This window comes from Dromiciops gliroides, chromosome 2 (assembly GCF_019393635.1).
Source record: "Dromiciops gliroides isolate mDroGli1 chromosome 2, mDroGli1.pri, whole genome shotgun sequence".
In the NCBI taxonomy this organism is placed as follows: Eukaryota; Metazoa; Chordata; class Mammalia; order Microbiotheria; family Microbiotheriidae; genus Dromiciops; species Dromiciops gliroides.
In genome coordinates this window covers 675320431-675346734 of record NC_057862.1, presented here as the reverse complement: position 1 = coordinate 675346734, position 26304 = coordinate 675320431, and the positions used below count along the sequence as shown (strand labels likewise).

General features: G+C 48.1%; 1 protein-coding gene across 1 annotated transcript in view; it reads right to left on the bottom strand.

The window, feature by feature from the left end:
• Positions 1-24834, bottom strand: part of SIGLEC1 (sialic acid binding Ig like lectin 1) — a 38983-nt gene extending 14149 nt beyond the window's left edge. Inside the window, exons 1-16 of the mRNA XM_043989060.1 lie at positions 24789-24834; positions 23789-24154; positions 20716-21012; positions 17470-17736; positions 16104-16358; positions 14897-15196; positions 14233-14490; positions 13159-13467; positions 12171-12428; positions 10791-11093; positions 7743-8000; positions 6837-7133; positions 4066-4326; positions 2747-3037; positions 1668-1922; positions 338-640 (exon numbers count right to left, since the gene is read on the bottom strand). Coding sequence (XP_043844995.1) covers positions 338-640; positions 1668-1922; positions 2747-3037; positions 4066-4326; positions 6837-7133; positions 7743-8000; positions 10791-11093; positions 12171-12428; positions 13159-13467; positions 14233-14490; positions 14897-15196; positions 16104-16358; positions 17470-17736; positions 20716-21012; positions 23789-24154; positions 24789-24834 — 4324 coding nt within the window. The remainder of the gene's footprint in view (positions 1-337; positions 641-1667; positions 1923-2746; positions 3038-4065; positions 4327-6836; positions 7134-7742; positions 8001-10790; positions 11094-12170; positions 12429-13158; positions 13468-14232; positions 14491-14896; positions 15197-16103; positions 16359-17469; positions 17737-20715; positions 21013-23788; positions 24155-24788) is intronic.
• Between the last annotated feature and the right edge of the window lie 1470 nt (positions 24835-26304).

Sequence of the window (26304 nt, the reverse complement as noted above, 5' to 3'; positions counted from 1 at the left end):
AAGCAAAGGGTTGCTCTCACTCTAGCTCTCACAGGCTCTCACTGTCTCTCTGTCTCTCTCTGTCTCTGTCTCTCTCTCTCTCTCTCTCTCTCTCTCTTTCTTTCTCTCTCTCTCTCCCCCTCCCTCTCTCCTCCCTTCCCTCCCTATAGAACAGGCTGCAATACAGAGAGCTCAGGGACTTTGCCACCCCATCAGACTGGGGATATCAGGAATGTTTTGAATCCACCTCTTCCTATACCTTAACCTAGTCTACTTGTAATGCCCAGAAACAGAGAGAAGGACTGACTGACCCCTCTGTCCCCATTCCCTAGACCTCCAGCCAAGCCTTTCCACTCACCTTCTCCCCACAACTGTCCAGTGATACTGACGGAGCCTAAAGCATTCCAGGCAGAGCAGAGGTAGTCTCCCTCATCCTCCATGCTGATGTCCCACAGCTCCAGCCGAAGGGTGTTATGGGTAGCATGGACACGACTTCTCCCCACCAGTGACCCAAAGGTACTCTGGCCCGAAGCCACCAGTTCACCATCTCGGGACAGGGTCAGCTCTGCTGGAGGCTCGCTGTCCACAGTGCACTGCAACACAGTCACTCGGCCAGCCCGGGTATCCAAGAAAGAAGTGAGCAACAGATCTCTAGGAGCATCTGGGAACAAGAGAACCAGATTGTGGGTCCAAAGCCAGGTTACAGCGGAGCCTGCCTCACCGCTAAACCTCCTATATCTGCTCCATCCCCTACTTCATATCTTGAGGCACCTCCATGGTGTTTCTTTCTACTCTTTTCTATAGGGATATTTATGGATCCAATGTAGCAAATTATTGGGGTCAACATGGTGGTTCTTCCTGGCTTTGGAAGAATTTTTCAGCTTGTAATTAGCTTTGAATTAATATTTGTAGAATTGAATCAAATAAAACTGAATTGAATTGATCTAAAGTTTGATTCGTTTATCTTGTTTTACTCATCAGTTTGGGTGGTCCCTCAAGGCAGTAACTGGCTACCTCCCTCATCAGACCTGGAACTGCCAAGAGGAAGGACTGTGTCCACCATCAGACAAGAGACTCCCTGAGGCCAAGGATTGGGTCTCTCCCCCATCAGACTGAGGACACCTTAAGAAAAGAGATTGGGTCATCAGACCAGGGACTTCTTAAAGGTAAGCACTGGTTCTCTCCATGTCCTTTGAAATTATATGGGGGTGCCTATCTCTGTTCTAGGTTTTAGGGAACTTAGCTGGGGCTTCTAATATATTGCTACTTATAAATTAGAGGCTATAGCACCAGTCTTTGGCATTAAACATTTATTAAAGCACATTAAATGTTAGTAAAGAGAGAGCACGTTGGGGGCAGCTAGGTGGCACAGTGGATAAAGCACCGGACCTGGATTCAGGAATACCTGAGTTCAAATCCGGCCTCAGACACTTGACACTTACTAGCTGTGTGACCCTGGGCAAGTCACTTAACCCCCATTGCCCCACAAAAAAAAGAAGAAGAAGAAGTCTAGCTTTGGAGTAAGAAGACCTGGGTTCATGGACTACACTTTCTCACTTTCCTCAAAAATAAGGGCATTAGATGAGATGACCTTTGAGGCCTCTTCTAGCTTTAGCTCTGTGAGCCTAGGAATCATAAGAGCTGGGCAAAAGCACCAGTTAGAACTGGGTTCCTTCCTTCCCCCTTACATAGACGGTGAAGAGCAGCGGGCTGAGAACTTCGTACACCCCGGGCATCTCGGGCAGTGCAGGAGTAGGCACCAGCGTCATGGGCCCTGGTGGTGCCAGGAAGCTGGAGGATATGAGTCGGCCCCTCCTGTAGCCAGCGGCCATTGTGATACCAGGTATAGATGGTAGGTGGATTGGCAGCAGGATCCTCACAGGTCAGGATGACGGGTGTGCCCTCAGGCACCTCACTGGATGGGGCTATGGACACTCTGGTGACTGTAGGGCAAGGAGACAGCTGAGGATGGGACTAGCTGGGGAGGAAGGCATAGGCTTCCAGATTCCAGTGTGGAGCTTTTCTTACCGCCTCCCCCTGCCCCATTCACTAATACCTTTCTCCTCCCCACTAAAAACAAAACCACAAACATTACCTTGTATTTCCTCTTGTATATACTTTGTATCTACTTATCTTTGTATGTGTTTTCTCCACTGATAGAGTGTAAGCTTCCTGAGGGCAGGAATTATTTCATTTTTGTCCTTGTATGGCCAATGCCTAGCATAGTAAAAGTAGGAACCTACCATATGCTTGTTTACTGGGTTAGCCCACTAGCTGTCTCTGCATAAGACATTCAGGGAAAGCTCTAGACATAAGCAGAAGAGGCATCTACCCACATGGTATGAGTTGAGGTACACTAATAGGGGGAATTTCATTCAAAACCAGAGGGCTAGTAACAGAGTGGAAAGAGCCCTGGATCTAAAGTCAAAGGACCTGGGCTCTACAATTAACCCTGCTCCCTGTGTCCTTTCACTCCCTCTGGGTTCAGTTTCCTCGTCTGTAAAATGAGGAGATTGAACTCAGTGATCTCTAATGTCTCCTCTAGCTTTAAATCCTTTGATCCATACTGAGAATAGGTCTCTAGATGGCCGGGGGAGTGAAGCCAGAGATATTTGGAAGAAGACCATGCCCTGTGCCCACCCCTTTCCACTTCTGGGAAGAGGTCCCCTTGAGAAGCAAATCCCATAGCCAGAGGATGATTCAGCAGGGGACACAGGAACAGGGGACAGAGACCAAGACAGAGGGGCAGCTTGATGGTTGTGCTCACCCTCTAGGTACAGCTCCAAGGATGTATTAGCCTGGCCCAGGAAGTTCTTAGCAGAACAAGTGTAGAGGCCACTACCAAGGGTCTTCTGGTCCTGGAGCTCAAGACGAAGGGTGTTAGGGATAGAGGAGGCCCCCATCCTGGCTTGCCCAATGGAAGAAGAGGCCAGGAGTTGACCAGCCCAACTCAAAGCCAGTGTGGCTGGAGGTTGGCTGTCCACAGTACACAACAACACAGCTGGCTGTCCTGCCTGGCTCTCCAGCAGAGATGTCAGACGCAGTGCCCGGGGTGGGTCTGGAGGGAAGAACATTGGAAATCAGAGCAGGGACAAGGTCAAACAGGGAGGACTTCTTGGAGGAGGTGAAGGGGGTGACAGGGAGCATAACCCTCAATTTAGTATGAGACTAGGGCTTACAAGGGCTCAGTTTCCTTATCAGTAAAATGAAGGAATTTGGGCTCAATAGATTCCAAGGTACTTTCTAGCTCTGCACCCTTTACCAACCTGAGCCTCGATTTACCACTCTGTAAAATGGAAGACTTGGACCAGGTGGTCTCTGAGATCCCTTTCAGATCTAGGGCTAGGATCCCATGAACATTCTCCCCAGAGTCTTGTCTTAAGTTTCCCATCCCCACTGTCTTCTCCCCTTCCTCAGAGTCATAACCAGCACAGGGCAACAAGAGCTTTCCTAGAGTACTGACATTCACTCAGGGAAAAGAGTCTGCTTCCTCCCCACAGGGACCATCACCCCATCACCTCATCACTGCTTCCACCAGCCCACACTGCCATATAGAGCTAGTGCCCTGTAGCCCTGATCCACTCCCAGGATCTTCCCATGTGGCACCTTTCTCCAGGGTCTGCCTTCTCTCCCTCCAGAGCCTCTGGGAAGTAGGCTGGCCCCTTCTCCCCAGTACGACTGTCCCTGAGATTGACCTTTCATAGGACCTTTAGCTACAGCTCTACCCCTCTTCCACCCCAGACTGGGATACATCTGGAGTCCTATCTTCCCTAAGTGTGCCTTGACCAAATCGCACAACCTCTCCAGGCCTTGTCTTTACCATCTGTGAAATGGAAACAATCTGTCTTACTATCCCTGCTTTGTCGAGATGACCAAAGTATCATAGATTTTGAGATGGAAAGATGAAATGAGATGGCAACCCAGAAAGGACTTTGGGATAAGTCACAGTTGCTGCTCCTATATAAGGAGTTCACATCATTTCCCCAATTTCTAAAATGAAGAGAATCATTGAGACCCTGCCCTGCTCCAAGGGTGAAGTCATAAGGTAATTCAAAATCCCTGGAGCCAGCCCACCCTAGGACTCACAGAGGACAGAGAGGCTCTTGGGGGAGGAGAGGCGCCTGCCTGCCTCATGAGTGTCCACAGCACAACGGTAAGAAGTGGCATCAGCAGCAGAAACACTGGGGAGAAAGATGGAGGAGGAGCCAGGGCCTCCAGCCACCCATTGTCCATTCTGGTACCATGTGTAGTTGAGCTGGGTAAAGTTGGCAGCAGAGACCACACAAGTCAAGTTCACAGCCTGGCCTTCCTGAATGGTCAGAGAGGGCAATGCTTGGACTACAACAGCTGTTGGGGAGGAAAGATGAACCAGGTATCAGATTAGAAGCAATGAGACACACCTATCCTCCTTCTAGGAACAGGACCATGCTATTTATTGGAAACAGCTATTTCATGGATAAAAAGAGACAGTAGAATAGAAGAAAGAGAGCTAATTTCAGAGTCAAGAAGAGCAAGACTCAAGTCTCGCCTCTAATGCAACTAGTTTTGTGACGCTGGAAAAATGACCTGTTTTTAACATTCTTTTTTTAAATTTTGAGTTACAAATTCTCTTACTACCATTGAGAAGGCAACGTGATATCAGTTAAACATGTGAAGCCATGCAAAACATATTTCCATATTAGTTATATTACAAAATAAAAGAATGAATGAGTGAATGAATGAATGAATGAAGTGGGAAATGTCTGCTTTAATCTACACTCAGAGTTCACTAATTCTCTCTCTGGAGGAGATAACATTTTTCATCATGTGAACTTTGGAATTTTCATAGACCACTGTATTGATGAGAACAGCAGTCTTTCCAGTTGATCATTGTTGCAATATTGCTGTTACTGTATACAATGTTCCCCTGGTTCTTCTAACTTGACTTTGTATCACTTCATCTAAGTCTTCCCAGTTTTTTCTGAAACCATTCTGCTCATCATTTCTTCTAGCACAAAAGTATTCATCACAATCATATACCACAATTTGTTCAGCTATTCCCCACTTGATGGGCATTCCCTCAATTTCCAATTTTTCGCCACTATATAAAGAGCTGTTATAAATATTTTTGTACATATGGATCCTTCTCCTTTTTCATTGATCTCTTTGGGATACAGATCTAGTAATAGTATTGCTGGGTCAAAGGGTATGCACAGTTTTATAGCTCTTTGGGAACAATTCCAAATTATCCTCCAGAATAGTTGAACCAGTTCACAACTCCACCAACAATGCATTAGTGTCCCATTTTTTTCCACATCCCCTCCATTTTCCTTTTCTGTCATGTTATCCAGTATGATAGTGTGAGGTTATATCTCAAAGTTGTTTTAATGTGCATCTCTCTAATCAGTAGTGATTGAGATTACTTTTACATAAATTATTTATAGCTTTGATTTCTTCTTCTGAAAACTGCTTGTTTGTATCATTTGACCATTTATCAATTGTAGAATGGCTCTTATTCTTATAAATTTGGCCGAGTTCCCTACATATTTGAGAAATGAAGCCTTTATCAGAAAAACTTGCTGTACATTTTTTCCTAATGTCCTACTTTCCTTCTAATTTTGACTGCATTGGTTCTGTTTGTGCAAACCCTTTTTAATTTCATGTAATCAAAATTAACCATTTTACTTCCCATGGTCCTCTCTATCTCTTGTTTATTTATAATCTTTTCTGTTTCTGTAGATCTGACAGGTATGTTTTTCCATCCTCCTCTACTTTATTTACAATATCACCTTTTAAGGTCTAAATCACATGCCCATTTTGACCATATCATGGTATATGACATGACAGATAGGTCTGTGCCTAGTTTCTGCCAAACAACTTTCCTATATGGGTTTATCAAACACTAGGTGACTATGGTCACTGAGGTTGCTATGGTATTTATGTACCTAAGCTATCCCACTGGTCCACCACTCAATCTCTTACAATACCAGATTGTTTTGATGATTACTGCTTTGTTGTTGTTGCTTGTTTGTTTGTTTTGCAGGGCAATGAGGGTTAAAGGACTTGCCCAGGGTCATACAGCTAATGAGTGTCAAGTGTCTGAGGCCCGATTTGAACTCAGGTCCTCCTGAATCCAGGGCTGGTGCTTTATCCACTGTGCCACCTACTTACCCCCTACTGCTTTGTAATATAGTTTGAAATCTGGAGTATGTATTAGAGCACTGGGCTTGTCGTCAGGAAGACTCATCTTCCAAAGTCCATATCTGACCTCTGACACTTCCTAGCTGTATGACCCTGGGCAAGTCACTCTACCATATTTGCCTCAGTTTCCTCATCTGTAAAATGAGTTGGAGAAGAAAATGGCAAACTCCTCCAGTATCTTTCCCAAGAAAATGCCAAATAAAGTAATGAAGAGTTAGACACGATTAAAACTACTGAACAACAACAACTGATGGGCTTCCTTCCTACACATTTTTTCATCCATCCCCTTGATATTCTTTTGTTCCTCCAGATGAATTTTGTTATTCTCTTTTTTGCTCTATAAAACAATTATTTGGGACTTTGATTATGCAATGCTGAATAAGTAAATTAATTTAGGTAGAATTGTCATTTTATTATATTGGCTAAGACTACCCATGAGCAATGAATATTTCTCCAATAATTTATTTCAGTCTTTATTTGTGGGCAAGTGATTAGCATTATGAGCATTTTTTCAAGACTAAGTTGCAGATCATGTGCCTACATTAGTAGAGATAGTTTGCTAATTCAGAGTCCCATAAGACAGTGAAACCACAAATCCAGGTTTTTAAAAAATCATCCTATATGTAAAGTGCCTGCCCCCTCCCCACCCCCCACCAAACACACATATACTCACTCACTTTCAGCACTGAAGGCCACAGAAGCTGTGGCATTCCCAAGGGCATTGCTGGCTTCACAAGTGTACTCTCCTTCATCCTCGAGCATGACATTTGGGATCTCCACACGGAGGACATTAAAGGCCCGAGTAACTCGGGATGAGTCGACTCCAACCCTGCTCTGGGAGGAGGCCAGGAGCTGGCTGCCCCTCAGCAGCCTCAACTGGGCCTGGGGATCACTGTCCACTTGGCACAGGATGAGGCCCAACCTCCCAGCCTCCAACTCTAGCAAGGCAGTAAGGGTAGGCTGTCGTGGGGGGTCTGTTCGGGGAGAGCAGAGGAGGGGGGAGAGGGACTTACAACAATGGGCCAAGAGGACCCCACTCTTCTCCTAAGCCCTTGGTCCCTCAGGCCCAGGTTCTGGCTTCCTGAGGATGGGCCCAGTCAGTTAAGGAGCAGAGAGGAAATCCCCAACGTGGTCACCTGCCTCACATACCTCACCTCTGGGCACCTGGGGGAGATGGGACTCTCCATCCCATCTTAGGATGGGATAAGCACCCCGACTACCTCTGAGCACAAGAAGAGCTTAAGGGAAACCTGGGATCAGGGGACAGTCTGAAGTCATTGCAGGTTTGAGGTCTGGAACTCAGGGAATCAAGGGCTGGGGACCACCTTCCTGTGACCTGGGAGCACTGCCCACTCCCCCTCCCCCAGGGCTCCCACCCCTCAACCAGACTGCCCTTTGTTTCTGTTCCTGAATACTCTAAAAGAACACCTGATCCCCCTCCCACTTTCTCCTTCCCCTCCCCCTTCTCTTCTTCCTCCTCTTCCTTTCTCTCCTCTCCCCCAACCCTTCCCCTTTCCTAGCCACCCTCCACTGCCAACTCTTCTTTCTCCCTTTCTATCCCCAACCACAGAGCCAAGACTTACAGGATACATGCAGGCTGACAGGGGAGGAGAGACTGGCAGCACCCCCAGGGACCCGGGCCTGACAGTGGTAGGCACCACCCTGCTCAGCAGTGATGGAGGCAAAGTGGAGTGTGGAAATGGTGGGCTCTGGGAGGTGGCGGCTGTCCCGGTACCAGTTGTAGGTGGTCCCATCGGGGGCTCCACCCGTCACTTTGCAGCTCAAGGACACCGTCTGCCCTTCGTGAACCTCCAAAGATGGGGATACCTGAACCCAAGCAGCTGGAAGGGGGAGGAGGGGGAACACAGGGTCAGAGCAGTACAGTCCTCACTTAAGGAGACATTTCCAGCAAGCTGCAGGGGGCAGAGGGGAGGGGGAAATATCACCCCCTTCACATTGATAAAAAGCCACTCCAGAGAACAGGCCAGTGGATTAGCTGAAGATCACCCGTCCTTAGGAAAGGATGGAATTTAAGTAGGATATAGGCAAGAACTTGGCAGCAGCTTAAGAAATCTGACCTGAAAAGAAACAAAGGTGATAGAGAAAAAACACTAGACTGGGAATCAGAAGATGGGTTAAGTCCCAGCTCAGACATTAGAGGAGTAGCTTTCTTTCCTGAACCCCAATTCCCTTATTTGTATGATGGGAAGTGATGATCCCCAGAGGGGCTTTTCTCAGTCCTCTTTGCAGTTGCTGTGTCTCCAGGCTGCCAGTGACACAGCTCCTTGGTGCTGCCTTGGCTTGTTTGTGAGAGGAAGGAAGCTCCAGGGAAATAGATCACAGTGGAATATAAAGGTCATCTCAAACAATAGGAGCCCTCAGCCCCTCCAAAAAATGAAATGGGCTGCCTCGGGAGAAAGTGAGCTCCCCATGCCTGGCACTTTTACAGGCTCACAGAGTTGGAACTGGGAAGAACCTTAAAGGTCCTAAATGCAACATTCCAGCTAAACTGACATACTTGCCACGCTATATCCCATGTCCTTCTTGTGTGCCTTTGTTACACCATTCCTTATGCTTGGAATGAAGCCCCTTCTTTCTTCTGCCTCCTAGAATTCTAGCTTCCTTCAAAGCTCAGCTTGAGGTCCACTCCCTACCTGAGAGATTCCCTTGTCTCAATTGTTAGTGTCCTCACACTCCCAACCAGGAAAATTACTTTGCATTTGTTTTAGGGAGAGAAGGGGGGAAGGGGCTGAGGGAAGGAGGAGGGGAGGGAGGGAGAGAGAGGCAGAGACAGAGGAGGAGGAGGATATGAGGGGAGGGGAGAGGAGGGGAGGGGAAAGAAAAGAAGAGGAGAGAAGAGAGGAGAGGGGAGGGGAGGAAAAGAAAGGAGAGCAGAGGAGAGGAGAGACAGAATTATTATGGAATAAAGAATTATTATGCTTAGTGAATGCTGAATGAATGAATGAGCCCTGTCTCTCATTTTAGATAAAGACACTGAAACTGAAGCCCAAAGAAATTAAGAGACTGGCCCAAAGTCACATAGCTGTTCGTTCAATAAGAAGCCGAATGACCACTTCTCAGGATTTTGGGCAGGGGGCCTCATGTATGGGCTATGAGAAGGGATTACACAATTTTTTTTGGCCCCTCCTATTCTAGGATTCCATGATAACTAAACTAGAAAGAAGAATGGAAGGCCTCCCTGTGTTCCATATTCTTAAAAATACTTTAGATTTTTATTTCTAGTCTTAATGCCTTACTTGAAGATCAAATTTATTTTAGTCAAGTTATATGCCAGAAAAGTTGTGGTCTTGAATAGGCTCTGACATGGTGACCTTCTGCCACCTGGTGGCAACTATTATTGTTGCAGGGGAGAGTACATTTCTTCTTCCCAATTCTGAAGTTTTTAGATTTAGAGTGGGAGGGAACCTCTGAGATATGGAGTCCAACATCCTCATTTTACACTAGAGGAAACAGAGGCCTCAAGAAATTCAATGCCTTTTCCAAGGTCACGCAGTTTGTAAAAAGGGGCAGCTTCCTAGTGACCCAGACCTGGGGTCAAGGACCTGAGTTCAAATACTACGAGCTTTATGACCCTGTGTGAGTCACTTAACCTCTGACTCTGTTTCCTTATCTGTAAATTGGAGATAATGTATGCTAGTGCTGCCTAGTGCCTTGCCTTTTGGGTCACTATTTCCATATATACTCGAAGTCTAGTCTTGACAGACAGTACCATGACCAGGATTATATCCCTGTGTGCTATTGCTTGTAGGACACTTGAAAACCTACTTATATGACCACATTGAGGGTTAAAAATTAGGGAAATAAGGAACCTTGGTTCCTGTCTTGAGTCTCAAAATTCCCCTAGCTGGACCATTGCTTACAAGCCCATTTTTCTTCAGCATGTTTACCAGAATAGGAAGAGAGACCTCATTAAATGCTTTGGAAAATCCTTGGTAAAATCCTTTGGTAAATCCTCAGAAATTCCCCATCTACCAGTCGAATGCCATTGTACAAAACAAAAATGAAAGTCCTCATGTGGACTGATTGAGTGGCTGGAAATTCCTAGTGGCCCAGGGTTACATTGAAAGGTCTACAGTGAAGTGATCCAGTGATCATCTTTGGTCCTATTGCTTTCAACAACTTTATTAGTGATTTGGAAGCTTGTCAAACAAGCCATAGAAGTTATCCCATCTCCTTGTAGTAAACATCTCCTGTAGGTTGTAGAACTACATATTGAGCAAGCTCCCCTTCATCCTGGACCTTGTTCTCTCACATATTAGCCCTCCCATCTAATAACATTGCACCTTCACCCACTCTTCCCATGTACTTCTCTCACTGTCCTCCCTCACAAAAAATCAATCAATGAACATGTACTAAGTGCCTACTCTGTGCCAGGCACTATGCTAGCAATGGGCGATTTACGTACATTAATTTATTTAATTCTTTTAAAAACTCTGTGAAGTACAGGCATTGTGAGACCATTCTAGTTCAGGAAACTGAGGCTCAAAAGTATCAAGTGATTTACCCTGGCTATGTAGCTGGTATGTGTTAGAGAAAAATCTCTCCTGACTCCAAGTTCACCTCTCAGTTCCCTAGAAGAACCAAGAGAGAGAGAGGAGAGACACACTCACCATGAACTTGAAAAAAAATTGTAGTGGAGGCTGAGCCATGAGCATTAGTGGCCTGGCATCTGTAGTTCCCAGCATCTCCTAGTTTCAGGTCCTTGATTTCCATCTTCAGGAAGTTAAGGCTAGTTTCCACCTGAAGCTGCCTGCCTTCTGAAGCCCTGGAGCCAAGGCTGGAAGCCATCAGCTCCTCACCATGGAACAGGGACATAGATGCAAGGGGACTGCTGTGGACAGTGCAGAGGAACACAGCCACTCGACCCCCAGTGGTGTCCATGAAGGCAGACAGATGGGGGGAATCTGGAGGGTCTGGAAGGGGAAGAGAGGTGGGATTAGGCTGACTCCTCGACCCTACCACCTGAGCATTCCCTCATCCTATCCTGATAATAGCTAAAACACTCCTTCAGCCACATACCCCAACTTAAGCTCCAACCCACATTAGAGCCACTCCCCAAGCCCAGTTCCACGTTCTAGATTCTTCCATTCTACATTCCCCAGCCAAACCTTCCACATTCTGAAACACCTCCCCACTACCTACCCTTCACATCCTGGGCCCAAATTACAATATATCAGAGCTAGAAAGGACTTAAGAGCTCATCTCGTCCAACCTCCTCTTTTTGCAGAGAAGAAAATTGACATCTAGAAAAGCTTTTCAATCGTATCCAACTTTTTATGACTCCATTTGGGGTTTTCTCAGCAAAGATACTGGAGGGGTTTGCCATTTTCTTCTCCAGCTCATTTTATAGATGAGGAAATGAGACAGACAGGGTGAAGTGACTTGCCCAGGGTCACACAGCTAGGAAGTACCTGAGGCTGGATTTGAACTCATGAAAAGGACCCACAGTTCGGGCTCATGCTGTATGAACCACGGCACTAGAAAAGTAAAGTGACTCTCCTGTGGTCACATGGCTTGTAAATAACAAAGGTGGGACTCAAACTTGGGTCTTCTTATTATAAAGTCAATGCTTTTCTTCACACTCCTCTACACTGTGTGACCATTGGCAAACTCCTTAACCTTTCCAAGTCTGTGTCCTCACCTGTTATTTGGGGGAAATTACATTTGCACTGTATAGATAAAATTAAAACCACAATATAAATTATTGCCAGGGATACCCACCTGGCCTAAGCCAGTCTCCAAACATGCCCCTCCCAAAACGCCACATCTGGCCACTCTTCCTATCCCAACTGTGCCCCTAAACCACACTCAGGTAGCCCAAGCCTGGCCCCATCCTGCCCTACCTAGCCTTAGCCCCAAGGCCAGAGCTATCCTCAGACCCAGCCTCAGCTTCCCATGCACTGTATCCTTTTCACCCTCCCCAGCCTGGCCAGAGTCTAATCTATCCAGATTCTAATCCATCCCTCATTTGCCCCAAGCCCTTCACTCACACACCACATGCAGGGCCACTGGGGTGGAGTGCCTCTCCCCCACTTGGGTGCTGACTTGGCAGGAGTAAAGAGCAGCATCTGTCCTAGCCACATGTTGAAGGACCACAGCTTCCTGCGATCCCTGGGCCCACTGGGCTCCATCCCGGTACCAGGTGAAATTGGCATGACTGTTGTTTGACTCTCGGCTCACGGCACAGGTCAGATTGGCCTCTTCGCCCTCCTTCACGGTGGTTGATGGAAAGATAACCAGGCGGGTGGCTGGGGATGAGATCAGTGTCACGGAGTCAGGTAGCCCTGGAGTTCAGGTCATGAGGACCATCCCCCTGCCTCCACCCCTAAATGTGTCCAGTCTTCCCAACCACAATACATGGGACTGACCATTATGTCATCTCTCCCCTGGTCTCCATGCATGACTAGTCCCAAGAAAGACGGAGGGTAGTATTGATTTTGTCAATCCCTCTGCCTCCATGTAGCACTGCCCATCACCCAGCTCAGACATGAGTCCTGCTAACATGCCATAGCTCATCAGATCCATCGAGGCTGGAAATCTGCACCACAGAATGTTAGGACTGGAAGGTCCTCAGCACTGACCGTAGTGATCTAATTCAACAGCCCATTTTGCAAATGAGGAAACTAAGGAATACCCCGAGCACACTAAAACTCGTGCTAGACACGGTCCCCTTTTCTATGGTTCCTTTACCCTCTTGTTTTCTAGGTCCAGAGAGAATTCACGATGCAGTGAGTCCAAGGCTGAATGTCACTAAGCCTCACTTGAATGCCACTGGGACTCAGCAAGGCTCATTACCCCATTTGCTGAGTATCCATGGTTATGACCACACTAGCACCAGTCCTCCCCACTATGACCCCTCCTTATTCCCCCTATATTCCTAACCACCTGTCCTTGGTCCCACCCTATCCCATGTCACCGCCAATCTGCCCAAACATCCATCTCTCCAGCTTCCCTGAAGCCATCTTCCCAGATACTCACTCTGGGCTTCAAAGGCCACAGAGGCCGTGGAATTGCCAAGGGTATTGGTGGCCTCACACGTGTACTCCCCTTCATCCTCCAGTACCACATCACGGATCTCCACACGAAGGGAATTGGGACCAGAAGCTGCCTGAACCCGGGGATGGCTTTGCCCACATCCACACCCACCCTGAGAGGTGGCCACAAGCTGGTCTCCTCGGAGCAGCCTCAGGTCAGCTAGTGGGTCACTATCCACTCTGCACAAGAGGAGGCCCAGCCTACCAGCCTCCGTGTCAACCAAGGCAGTAAGCGTGGGTTGTCGTGGGGGGTCTATAAGGAGGGAAAAGGCAATGGAGAAGTGAGGAACCATGGGGGTACAATGGTGACTATTCCCCTGCCAGACTCAGCTGATATGTCACACACACACACACACACACACACACACACACACACACACACATACACACACACACACACACACTCACACTCTGATCCAGCCACACTGATCTCCTGGCTACACATGACATCTCCCAACTCCTGGCCTTTTCACTGACTGTCCCTCACACCTATAATGCTGATCTGTTTCCTGACTTCCTGGTCTCCCCCTGGACTCATTCCAAATCCCACCTTCTGCAAGAAGTCTTCCTCAATCCCCCTTAATGTTACTGCCTCCTCTCTGGGATTGCCTCCCATCTATCAGGTCGGTGTATCTTGTCTGTACATAGTTATTTCCACGTTGTCTCTCCCATTAGATTGGCAGCACCTTGAGGACAGGGCCTGGTGTTCTTGCCTGCCTTTCCCCAAAGCCCAGCCAATAATGTTCCTGACACATCATAGACATTTAATCGGTGCTTACTGAATTGAAGTGAATTGAACTGTTTGTGAGCTCCTGGAGGGTGGGGACAAATTCTTCCCTTCCTCTTCCCGCACTCTCCAGGCCCCCACCAGTGTCTGGCAGTGAGGCCAGACACTTAGTAGGTATTCAGGAAGGAATTGTGGAGTGGGTGACATTGGACGGTTGGAGGCAGGGGGCCAGGAGGCTCCCCCAACCCCCAGCATTCCCTCTCCATCCCCAAAGTCTTAGGAGTCACTCACAGTGAACAGTAAGGGCAGCAGGAGGTGAGGTCCGGATGCTGCCAAGGCTGTCCTGGGCCTGGCAGTAGTAGGAACCTGAGTTGGCTTTGAGCACCCTGGGGAAGGTGAGGAAGCTAAGGGGTCCCTCCTTCAGCCACTCTCCGTTCTGGTACCAGGTATAGAGGGCATAGGGCTGGGCACCCTGGGCAGCCACACAGCTCAGCGTCACTTCCTCGCCCTCTACCACCTCGGCAGTGGGGTGGATTCCCACCCAGGCTGCTAGGGAGAGCAAAGGGGAAAGGGGCAGTCAATTAGATCATCAGAGCCCCTCCCCAACAGCAGCCCCCAACCCCAACCCCCTGTCTCTGAGACTCCACCCAGGCCTTTCTAAAAGCCCAGTATGTTTCCTCCCCTGCACTGTCAGGACACCTTGACCTTATCGTTGTATATATGGCCTACTCCAGGAAGTATTCTTGGATTTTCCTCTCCCCATCTTTTTTCCAATTTGAATGAATCTGCCTTTCCTTTCAGGACAGTTTTTTAGTTCCAGGGTCTACTAATTATATGTTTGTTTTACAAAAAGAAGATCCCTGAGGACTGGGCCCAGCCTTGATGCTTAGCCCAAGTTTCTACCCCTCCCCCCATGATGCCCCCACCACCACCTCAGCCTGAGGGCCACCCTTACTGTCAGCTCTGAAGTCATGGTTGGAGGTGGCCTTCCCAAGGGCATTGACGGCCTCACACTGGTAGTCCCCACCATCCTCAGCCTCCAGTCCTCGAATACTCAACCTCAGTGAGTTGTAGCCGCTTGTGATACTGAAGCGTTGACTGGGTGTGTCCTGGGAATTCGAGGAGGCCAGCACCCGGCCACCATGCTGAAGGGTCAGGTTGGCCGGGGGCTCACTGTCCACGGAGCAGTGGATGATGGCTCTCTGACCCCTCTGTGTTTCCAGGAAGGAGGTGAGCACAGGGACCCTTGGTGCATCTACACGGGTTAGAGACTAGAGCTGAGTAAGAACACCTGGCCTGGTCCAAGGGCCCAGAAAAAGGCACAGCAATAATGGAAGCTTTATAGGATTTCTCCAAGGAGAGTTACTGGCTTCCCTTCCCCTAACCTTTCTTGGGCTTGGAAGCACCATGGCAGCTGCTTCCTCTAGGTTCCCCAGGATGTTTTTACATTTATAAAGCAGAATTATGATGACCATTTAATAAGAACATCATATTGGAGTGAAGATGAACACACACACACACACACCCCTCAGAATGTGGGTGAGTTAATAGCTTAAAGCTGCACCAAGACTTTTGGGACACCCTCTGTATGTACACATTTATTCATCTAGCACTTTGTTTTCCCACCCTATGAGGCAGGAGATTAAAGTATTATTTCACCAATGGAAACTGAGGCTGAGAAGATGAGTGACTTTCTCAAGGGTATACCACTGCAGAGTCACAGAATTTCACCATTGCGAGTCACTGTGGAAACCACACTAAGCTGAGGTGGGATGGGGAAGGTGAGGGTGGTTCTGGGAAGAGAAACTATTTGGAAAGTTCAGAAGCCCCAAGAACTGGGCTGAGGGGGGCTACTGCTCTGTGATCGTTGATTTAGAGGCTGAAGGAGCTTACAGAGAGTAAATCCCTCTTGTTTAGCAAATGAAGAAACTCATACCCTGAGAGAAGTGACTCCCAAGGTGAAGCAGCTACTCTGTGGAAGAGACAGGACAGGACCTGATCTTCCTCATACCAAGCCTGGGGCTGTCTCTACAACGTGGTGCAGCTGCTGTCGCTTCTGCTGCCACAAAGATGGAGTGGATCACATCACAGCCCTTAGCTGCCAAAGGGCCCGCCTGAACCCTTCCAGTCCCAAACCCCTGCCCAGGATGAGGGCAACTCACAGGTGACCTCCAGGTTAACAGGCGGGGAGGCCTTGACGCCCTTTGAATTCTGCACCTTACAGAAGTAGAAGCCGGTGTTGGCACTGCTGACTCGGGCATATGTGAGGGTCTCGGCAGCCAAGTCCTCCATCCACATGTTGTTCTTGAACCAGCTGTAGGAGATGTTCTGCTGGTCCCCCCCAGGCAGAGTGCAGGTGAGAGCCACTGCCTGCCCTTCCTGGATGATCCCGGGTGGGTGCACTCGGATCAGTGGATCTAAGAGACAGGCAGTGCAGGATGAGGGAGGGGAGAGGCCAGGCAATATCTTGGGGGCCTAGAGCTCCCTCATCCCACTGAGAATGTGTGAGGACTCCAGCCCCAGCAGCCATTTCTCCACCCCTAATTTGTACCTCTGACAGACCCAGTTCTATCCTCTGCCAAGGTCAAACCTCTTGGCCTGACCCCACCCCCTCGCCAAGGATCTTCTGTTGTCCCAATTTTCTAGGGTCACATGGAAATCAACCCAACTTCACCAGAATTTAATCAAGTGTGTCAGGACATATTCTCAAAGAGCTTTAATTTTAATATAACCTGACAACTACTTTGTTGTCCCTCAGTCATTTTTCAGTTGTGTCAGACTCTCTGTGGCCTCATCTGGAGTTTTGTAGGAAAAGATGCTGAAATAGTTTGTCATTTCCTTTTCCGGCTCATTTTACAGATGGGGAAACTGAGGCAAACAGGGTTAAGCGATTTGCTCACGGTCACTCAGGTACTAAGTGTCTGGGGCCAGATTTGAACTCAGGTCTTCCTAAATCCAGGCCTGGGGCTCTATCCATCCAGCCACCTAGGTGCCCCAGTAATTTATGAAGCTCCTATTCTAGGCCAATTACCCTGCTAAAGTGTCAAAAATGCTAAGAGGCAAAGGGAACAGTTGCTGCCTTCAGGAAGTCTTCCTAGTAAGTGACCAAAGCAGGTCTAACCTGAGTTCAAAGTCAGTCCTAAGCCCACTACATTTCCCCCTGTCATCTAGACAGTGCAAAGAATCGCTGTTTGTTAAACTGAATTAAAACCTAACCCTAACGCCACCACATAGTCTGGACCCCTTGATCCAAATGTCACCCATGAGCACCTCCCAGATCACCAGGTAGCAGCACCAGCTGGAGTCCCCACAACCTCCCAGCCTATGGCCAGTTCTGAGCTCATTGGCAAGGCTGACATACAGAAAGAGGCTAAGATCCCCAATGTTTACTCGGGCCCAGAAGAGGGGACTGACTCCTCCCATTTCCCAGGTCAGCCCAAGATGGCTGCAGGTCCTAGCAGAGGTTTTTCCAGAATCCCGTGGGGCTCGCACATCATGATACCTAAAACCCTTGTTGGAGGAACTCACCAAAGATGGGGACAGTGAGGGGGTCAGCTGCCCTGGTGCCCACCACATTCTGCACCTCACAGGAGTAGCGCCCATGGTCCTCCCATGTGACCTTGCTCACCTGGAGCACCTCTTGATTGGCATCATAGAGGACACCATCTTTAAACCACCTGAAGGCAGTAGGCTTTGGGTAGCTCCCATTGATGTGACAGGTGAGGGTAAAGGAATCCCCCACGTGGATGTTCTTCTTGGAGGGCCTTAGAGAGACCTCCACTCCTCTGGGGGCGTCTGGAAAGAAAGAAGAGACTGACTAGGGAGAAGGTTCATCAGATGACGAGGACAGATGGCGAGGTCCCATGGATCTGAGAGCTGAGGGCACCTCACTATCCCTCCTCCTCACTAATCCATGCCCCTCTTCTTTATGCAATTCCACTTCTTACAGAAAGCTCTCCCTGATTCACCAGACTCTGATTGTGCCTTTACTCCACGTCCCCTCAGTGTTCCCTCACTTCTGGGCTCCCAAAAGCTGCTATCATACTCCTCTTGCTCAGTGATCCATAGTGGGGTCCCAGAGCAAGCCACCTGAGGGCAAAGTTAACCCATGCTGCCCCTGGTCTGTACCACAAAGTCACAACTATCCCAGCAGGAGTAGGAACATTGGAGGAGGGAGAGGTAATTGGTCATTCAAGCCTTCCTACCAGCTCCACTAGTATCCCGACCCACAACACCACTGAGGTGCCCTCTCTCCTCTCCTCTATCCCCCTAAATATCTCCTACTAAAGAGGCTGCTCTTAAATAAGGCCCAGTTGCCAACCCACTCCCTTCAGAAAGCCTTCCCAGATGATTCCTGCCTATACAGATATCTCCCTCTTCCAGACTGCTATGGAACAGAAGAGTACTTGATTCTAAGTAATCTTATTTTGTTCTCTGTTTCATGTATGAATCTTTTATCTTCTGCTGAAGAAGTCATTTGAGATATTTGGAAATTTTACGTAGGATTTAGATTCAAATTTGTGAAAAGAATTAATTTTGTTGTTCAGTCATGTCTGATTCTTAGTGACCCCATTTGGGGGGTTTTCTTGGGAAAGATGCTGGAGTGGTTTATAATTTCCTTCTCCAGTTCATTTCACAGATGAGGAAACTGAGGCAAACAGGGTTAAGTGACTTGCCCAGGGTCACATAGCTAGCAAGTGTCGGAGGCAGGATTTGAAGTCATGAAGAAGAGTCTTCCTGATTCCAAGCCCAGTGCTCTATCCACTGCACCACAATAGTCCTTTTAAAACAGGGCATTCTGCATCCAGCTAAGTAATTAGATGTGCTAAGAGCCTGTTAAATCATTTTTGGTTTTGTTTCTGTTTTTGTTTTTTGGTGAGGCAATTGGGGTTAAGTGACTTGCCCAGGGTCACACAGCTAGTAAGTGTTAAGTGTCTGAGGCCGGATTTGAACCCAGGTCCTCCTGACTCTAGGGCCAGTGCTCCATTCACTGCACCACCTAGCTGGCCCCTGTTAAATCATTTTTAATAGTATAAGCATTATATTGTGGAGGGGAGAATGGAAAAACAAAAATCATACAGTAATGTCACTGTCCACAGTGTTACACATCATACCTGCTTTCAGACTCTCTTGATGTATTAAACCCTAGTGCTGACTTTTTCTCCCTCTCTCTAAAAATATTACTTGTCATATGGGATTTCTCCCTGGAAGGGAGAAGAAGATGACTATGGTGATGGAAGAAATAGAAAATATCAATAAAATGTTATTTAAAATAGTGTTGTAACTGTAAAACCCTTTTCTGATTGGGAAAAGCTCTTCATGGGATTTTTAAGAGGGCAGGTTGGGCGGGGCACATTTTGTTGTGTTTTATTATTGTGTAATTTTTCTATTTCTGTTGAGCCTTAAGGAAAAGTGACATCAAGGGAAGAACAGGGTACTTAAAAGAGCAAACTAACCCTCAAAAAGCAGCAAATATGTAGTCAGATGAATAATAAGCAAGTGTCTAGAACAGCCACTGATACCGGGGAATGCTCTCAGAAACTGCCAACAGCTCCTACACCAGCTCAGTATGCCAGGAAAGGGTTAGGGTGAGTCCCAAGGAAGTGGGAGGGAAAGCACTGTTACATTTGGCACCAATTGGCAACAATGAAGGGTCAGGGAGAAAGGTACCAAACTATACCTACGTGTTAAAGATTCTTTAAATCTTGTCTCAAATTGTATGTCACTGATTTAAATGGCATAACAAGTCATTCTGACAACTGCTATGTTTGACTTGTTTTTAAGCTGCTTTTCTAATGACCTAGTCAAAGGATAACTAAGTACTAAATTGGATACAATTCCCTTTTGATCCATTTTCTTCATCTAAGCTATTCAAGCACAAGGCGGTAAGTCGCCCAGGTGCCATAATCTGCACTTCCCCCACCCCTGAACTAGCAGCTCCCAAATTATACACAAAATGCCTAGGAGGAAATAACTGTTGGGAGGCAGAAAACCTAAAACTCTACAAGGAGACTGGGGCCCCCTGAGGGGAGAGACCCGGTCTTCTCCCTCTTCTCTCAAAAAAAAAAAAACAAAACAGTCATTGATTTACTAATGGGCTCATTAGTCTTTATAATCAAGTTTAAATTACTCATCTCTACTTGGCTTACTTTACCTTTATCCACAGAAGTTACCTCTTTTTTATGTTTTTTAGTTAATAGTTTATTAAATTTAGTTAATTGGATTTTTTAGTTAATCAAAGTGGCTTTTTCATTCAAATTAAGCAGCAATAAGAAAAGGTTTTTTTCTCTGTTTTTTAAAGGTAGGCAGATTGTTTCTTTGGTGGGGGGGGGGGGGTCGTGGGGCTATGTGGGTTAAGTGATTTGCCCAGGGTCACACAGCTAGTAAGTGTCAAGTGTCTGAGGCCGAATTTGAACTCAGGTCCTCCTGAATCCAGGGCTGGTGCTCTATCCACTGCGCCACCTAGCTGCCCCAGGCAGATTGCTTCTTATTCTTCCCCCACCTGCCCCACCACAGGAAAGGTACAAACCACCAACCTTGGAAGGCCTAACTATGCTTTGGGTTGCCAATTTACATTAGTCTGAGAGGTGACAATATATTTTTTTCAGTAAGGGGGTGGCAGTCCCGGAGAGATTTATCTAGGGAGGCATGGGAATAAACTAAGGCATCAGGCCTAAGGGACCCCGAAGTAGAGGCTCCAGGTCACTGAAGGAGAGCTCCAAGAATTCCAGATTGCCCAGGAGGCTGACAGGTCAGGCACCAGATAGTACTCACACTGCACCTGAAGGCTGATCTTCTCCTGGCTCTGCTTCCTTGCAGCAGAGAACTGGCAACTCAGACTCCGACCATGGTCTCGCCAGGATAAGGCAACGCTGAGGCTTTGTTGGTACATGACGCTGGTGGGCTCCAGTTCCTGGAGCTGGCTTGTGTTGGAGTGGACAGGATCCTGGCCATGCCACGAGAGGGGGGTCCCCTCCTCAGGACACACATAGGGGGTGGAACAGGTGAAGATGGCTTGCGTGTCTTCCCGAAGAGGAGATGGGGAGGCAATGGTTGGGGTGTTGGGGTTATCTGGGGTGGAGATGAAAGATGTAGGGACAGGTTCACACACATGTCCCCCTCTCCCACTCTCTGAAAAATAATCCCCACTCAGGAGGTAGCAAAGACGGGATAAGGGTCTTAGAAGGAAACGTATACAGAGGCCTTCTTCCCCCCATGCCTCCCATTCTCCATGCATTTTCCTATGACCTTATTTGGATGTTTTTTGGAGTGATCCTGTCATGAGTTAGGGAGCTCACTGCCTTTCTTCTACCATCTTGGCTCCGCCCCGGAAATCCCACACCTCCCATTCTTCAATAGTTCTAGACCTTTTCTGAAGCCTCACTCATCTCCCTCCAACCTCTGAACTGGATTCTGACCAACCAGAAAGAAGGGGAAGGGTGGGAAAGGGACAGGAAGGAAAAGAAAGGGCTGGGGCTAAGAGATGAGTCATGAGGATGGAATCAGGGGTGGACGTGGGTCAGCATCTTTTAGGAGGATATTGATGAGCTGGAGCCTGTCCAGAGAAGGGAGGTGAGCATGGGGAAGGGACTGGAAATGATGTCATATTAGGGGCCATTGAAGGAACTGGGGGTATGGATACAGGAGAAGCCTCAGGAGAGACCCGATGGGCATCATGTGCAAGTGGGCCTGGATGGGCTCTGCCTGACCCCAAAGGAGTCATGTGTACATGTATGTGCTTCAGAAAGCAGATTGAACCTAGATATGAGGATAAGCTGCCGAACAATGAGAGTCATCTAAAAGTGGAGTGTTCTATATTGGTGGAGGAGGAGGAAGAAAGGAGGAGAAAGAGGGGAGGGGGAAGAGAAAGAGGAGAAGGAGGAGGAGAGAAGGGGAGGAGGAGGAGAAGGGGAGGAAGATGAGAAGGGGAGGAGGAGGAGAAGGGGAGGAAGATGAGAAGGGGAGGAGGAGGAGGAGAAGGGGAGGAAGATGAGAAGGGGAGGAGGAGGAGAAGGGGAAGAAGATGAGAAGGGGAGGAGGAGAAAAGGAAGAGAGGAAGAGGAGAAAAGGAGCAGGAGAGGAGGAGGAGAAGGAGAAGAAGAAGATGATGACCATATTTTACATAGGGATTCAAAGATGTGAAAGTATTCCTCCTATGTTATTTCATTTGATCCTCACAATCCTGGGAAGTAGGTGCTATTCTTATCCCCAATTTACAGACGAGAAAACTGAGGCTGAGAAAAGTTAAGACACTTGCCCAAGGTCACACAGCTCATACATGTGGATTCCTTCTCCTTGGTGGTCACTTTGTCAAAAATGCCAGAGAAAAGCTCCTCAGCCCTGTAGGGTCTGGAATTCATGGCCTCTAGGGCCCCTTCTAACTTGGAAATGTGATTTGGGGAGAGTGACAGCAGGGGCAGAGATGAAGGATCAGGGAAAGGAGGAAGACAAAGGAATGTGTGGGCTTCCTAAAACTCTGAGCTACCCACATGTGGAATGGAATGTCATGATAACTAATGAGGCCTTCATCAGTTATTGCTCAGGTGTGTCTGACTCTTTGTGACCCCAGGGACCAGAGCACACCAATGTCCATGGATTTTTCTCGGCAAAGATACTGGAGTGTTTGGCCATTTCCTTCTCTAGTGGATTAAGGCCAAGAGAGGCCAACAGAGGTTCAATGACTTGCCCAGGGTCACACAGCTAGTGAGGGACAGGCAGCATTTGAAATCAGGTCTTCCTGACTCCAGGCCCAATGCTCTTTCCACTGAGCCATAGAGCTGCCTCCTATCAGTACTGGTCTTTAAACAAGGACTGGATGATTTATCAGAGATGCTAGGAGTGGTGGAGCATGAATTTTTTTTTTTTTTTGGTGGGGCAATGGGGGTTAAGTCACTTGCTCACGGTGGTATTCCTGAATCCAGGGCCTGGGCTTTATCTACTACATCACCTAGCCACCCCTGGAGCATGAATTCTTAATCAGGAATGGGTTAGATTAGATCAGGGCTTCTTTATTTATTTATTTTTTTTTTAGTGCGGCAATTGCGGTTAAGTGACTTGCCCAGGGTCATGCAGCTAGAAAGTGTCTGAGGCCGAATTTGAACTCAGGTACTCCTGACTCCAGGACCAGTGCTCTATCCACTGCACCACCTAGCTGCCCCAGATCAGGGCTTCTTAAACTATTTCCACTCATGATCCCTTTTCACCTGAGAAATTTGTATGCAACCCCAGGTATATAAAATAGGCATACGCAATCTTTTACTGTTGCCCAATTTTTTTACAAACCCCACATTCAGTTAGTTACATGAGTCCTATGGGGTTGCAACCCCACATTTTAAGAAGCTTTGGAGGGGGCAGCTAGGCAGCGCAGTGGGTAAAGCACTGGCCTTGGATTCAGGAGGACCTGAGTTCAAATCTGGCCTCAGACACTTGACACTAACTAGCTGTGTGACCCTGGGCAAGTCACTTAACCCCCATTGCCCCACAAAAAAACCAAAAAAACAAAAAAAAAAAAAAAAAAAAAAAAGAAGCTTTGGAGCTGGGGGCAGCTAGGTGGCACACTGGATGGAGCACTGGCCCTGGATTCAGGAGGACCTGAGTTCGAATCCAGCCTCAGACCCTTGACATGTACTAGCTTTGTGACCCTGGGCAAGTCACTTAACCCCAATTGCCTCACAAAAAAAAAAAAGAAGAAGAAGAAGCTTTGGAGCTGATGATCTCTGAGGTTCCTTCGAAATCTGAAATTCTGTGGTTCTGTGATGGGGAATAGGGGAATAGGGGATAAGGGGATGGGAGAGGGGGGTAAGGAATAGAGATGGGATAGATGATGGCACCCCCTTCCCAGTCTCACCAGTAACCGTGACTGCAGTGCTCTTCTTGCCAGACCAGCTGTCTGCCCCAATGATCTCAAATCGAAAGGTATAGTCCCCATTGTCTTCAGGGCTGAGATTCCGCAAGAGCAGATTGCAGGTCTTGTTCCCAGGGATTCCCAACAATACAGCCCGGCCCTGGAAGATCCTGTCCACCTGCCCTGGGTCTTTGGAATGGCTTACCACCACCTTTTTGTCAGCACTTGCGTAGTCACGGTACCAGATAGCAGTGATGCCTTGGTTTGCTTTCACATTACTAGGGAAGTTAAAGGTGCAGGGGATGACCAGGCAGGAGCCACTGACACCCTGAACATTTTCAGGGCTGGTCACCACCCAGGACGCCAGGCCTAATGATAGAGATAAGGGAGAGGAGGGAGAATCAATCAGTCTGATCCTTTCTTCCCCTCTCTGCATTTCGTTTTTGTTTTTAGTGAAGCAATTGGGGTTAAGTGACTTGCCCAGGGTCACACAGCTAGTAAGTGTTAAGTGTCTGAGGTCGGATTTGAACTCAGGTACTCCTGAATCCAGGGCCGGTGCTCTATCCACTGCACCACCTAGCTGCCCCTCCCTCTCTGGGGAAGTCAAACAAAGCAGAGGGCCCACCAGCTGTCTTCAGGGAAAGTGCCGGGAGACTTGGGACACCTGTCTCCCTCCTTTACTTACACCAGTCTGAGGAAATAGGGCTCTCTAATTCTAGAAACGGGGAGATTTCCCTCCCACCAAAGGAGAGACATAGGGAAAAGAAAATGTATAACTCGTGGTCATCCCCCTCCCCGGGCACATGCTTCTTGGTCTCCCATTCACATGTAACCTCCATGAGGTCAAGGACCAAAGGAGGTGTGGGATTGGAAAGCACTTCGCAAAATCCAAGATCCATACAGGCTTGTGTGGGAATTGGGGGGTGGGGAGGTTTGGGCTTTCTCCAAAAGTGTGAGCTCAGTGAGGTCAGAAGGGCAGTGGCCCTCTCTGGTTTAGGCATACCTAGGGGGAAGGCAGACCCAAGGAAAAGCAGCCAGGTCAAAACCATGGCCAGGTCCAGCAGGGCTCCAGGAAGGAGAGAGCAGGAAGGGCAGGCCGTTCAGGAGGGGGGTCACTGCCTCTTGCCTTGAGGGTGTTGTGGAAGAAAGTGATTTGTCAACCTGAAAGCAATTTAGAAAGGTGGGTTGTTAATATGAAGGTCACCACCTCCCCCGCCATCATCTTCCATTGGCAGCCTGATGGAGCCAGTAGGCAGAGATTCTACTAAGACCCTGCAGATCCTGCCCCAGAGAGAGGGAGTGAAGGAAGATCCAGCTCAGTGAAGCCTTTGCCCTGGGGTGGCCTCAGATCCCTTCTCATCCCTCCTCATGTCTCCTTTGGACCTACACTTCTTTCTCAAGGGTCCTTTCCCTAGTCACTCACTTTCCTGGGCAGGAGGGAAGTGGTGATAGGGCCTGGGGCAGAAAGGGAAGCAGAGAAATCAAATCCTTATCCTCAGTCCTCAACTGTGTGAAACATCTGCCCCAGAAGTCATCACAGCACCCCTGGACAGCAGCCAACCTGGCTATAGACAAAATCCCATACACTGATAGGGGATCCCTCTCTCAAAACTTCTCCTCTTGCTTATTGCCATAGTGGCTCCCAGAATTCCACTGAGTCACTCCATAAAGGCAGGGGCATTGTCTCCAGAAGACCCCTCTTCAGATGCATTTTTCCTTAAGAGGAATAAAGAACTGGGGGCGGGAGGGGGGAGGAGGACCGAGTTGGAATGGTTTTCCCCTTAGATCCCTGCCCATTCATTCCAAAGTACCTGGTACAACATGTTGTTTTAGTTCGTTTCAGTCCTGTCTGACTCTTTGTGACCCCATTTGGGGCTTTCTTGGCAGAGATACTGGAGTGGTTGGCCATTTCCTTCTCCAGCTCATTTGACAGATGGGGAAACTGAAGCAAACAGGGTGAAGTGACTTGCCCAGGGTCACACACCTAGTAAGTATCTGAGGCCAGATTTGAACACAGGAAGATGAGTCTTCCTGACTCCAAGCCCTGCACTCGATACAGCTCAGTGCCTTGGCACAAAGTAGATGCTTAATAAATCACAGAATTAGAAAGCTGAAAGGGACCTAAGTGGCCACCTAGTCCAACTGAGGCATGAACAGGATTCCCACTGTACTATCATTGATTGATTACTGCAGGTTTTGTTGTCAGATTTGTGAGTTGTCACCCCAGCAGACAGAGAAAACAGGGGGCAGAATATAGGACAGATCAAGGGCGGTACACCTGTCAGGACCAAGCACAGGGAGGCTGAGGCTGTGGCAGCTGAAAGGCTACATGGCTCTTTTCTGGCCTCTTGTGCCCTTGAGTAACTTCTCTGGACCTCCTTCTCCACGTCTATGCAGTGGAAATAACAACCCCTGCCCCAACCACCTCACAGGGGAGTGCAGAAGGATCCGGTGAGACCATGGACACTCCATCTCCTCTCTTCACACAACTTCCTTGGCAGTCCACCAAGCCTAGAATG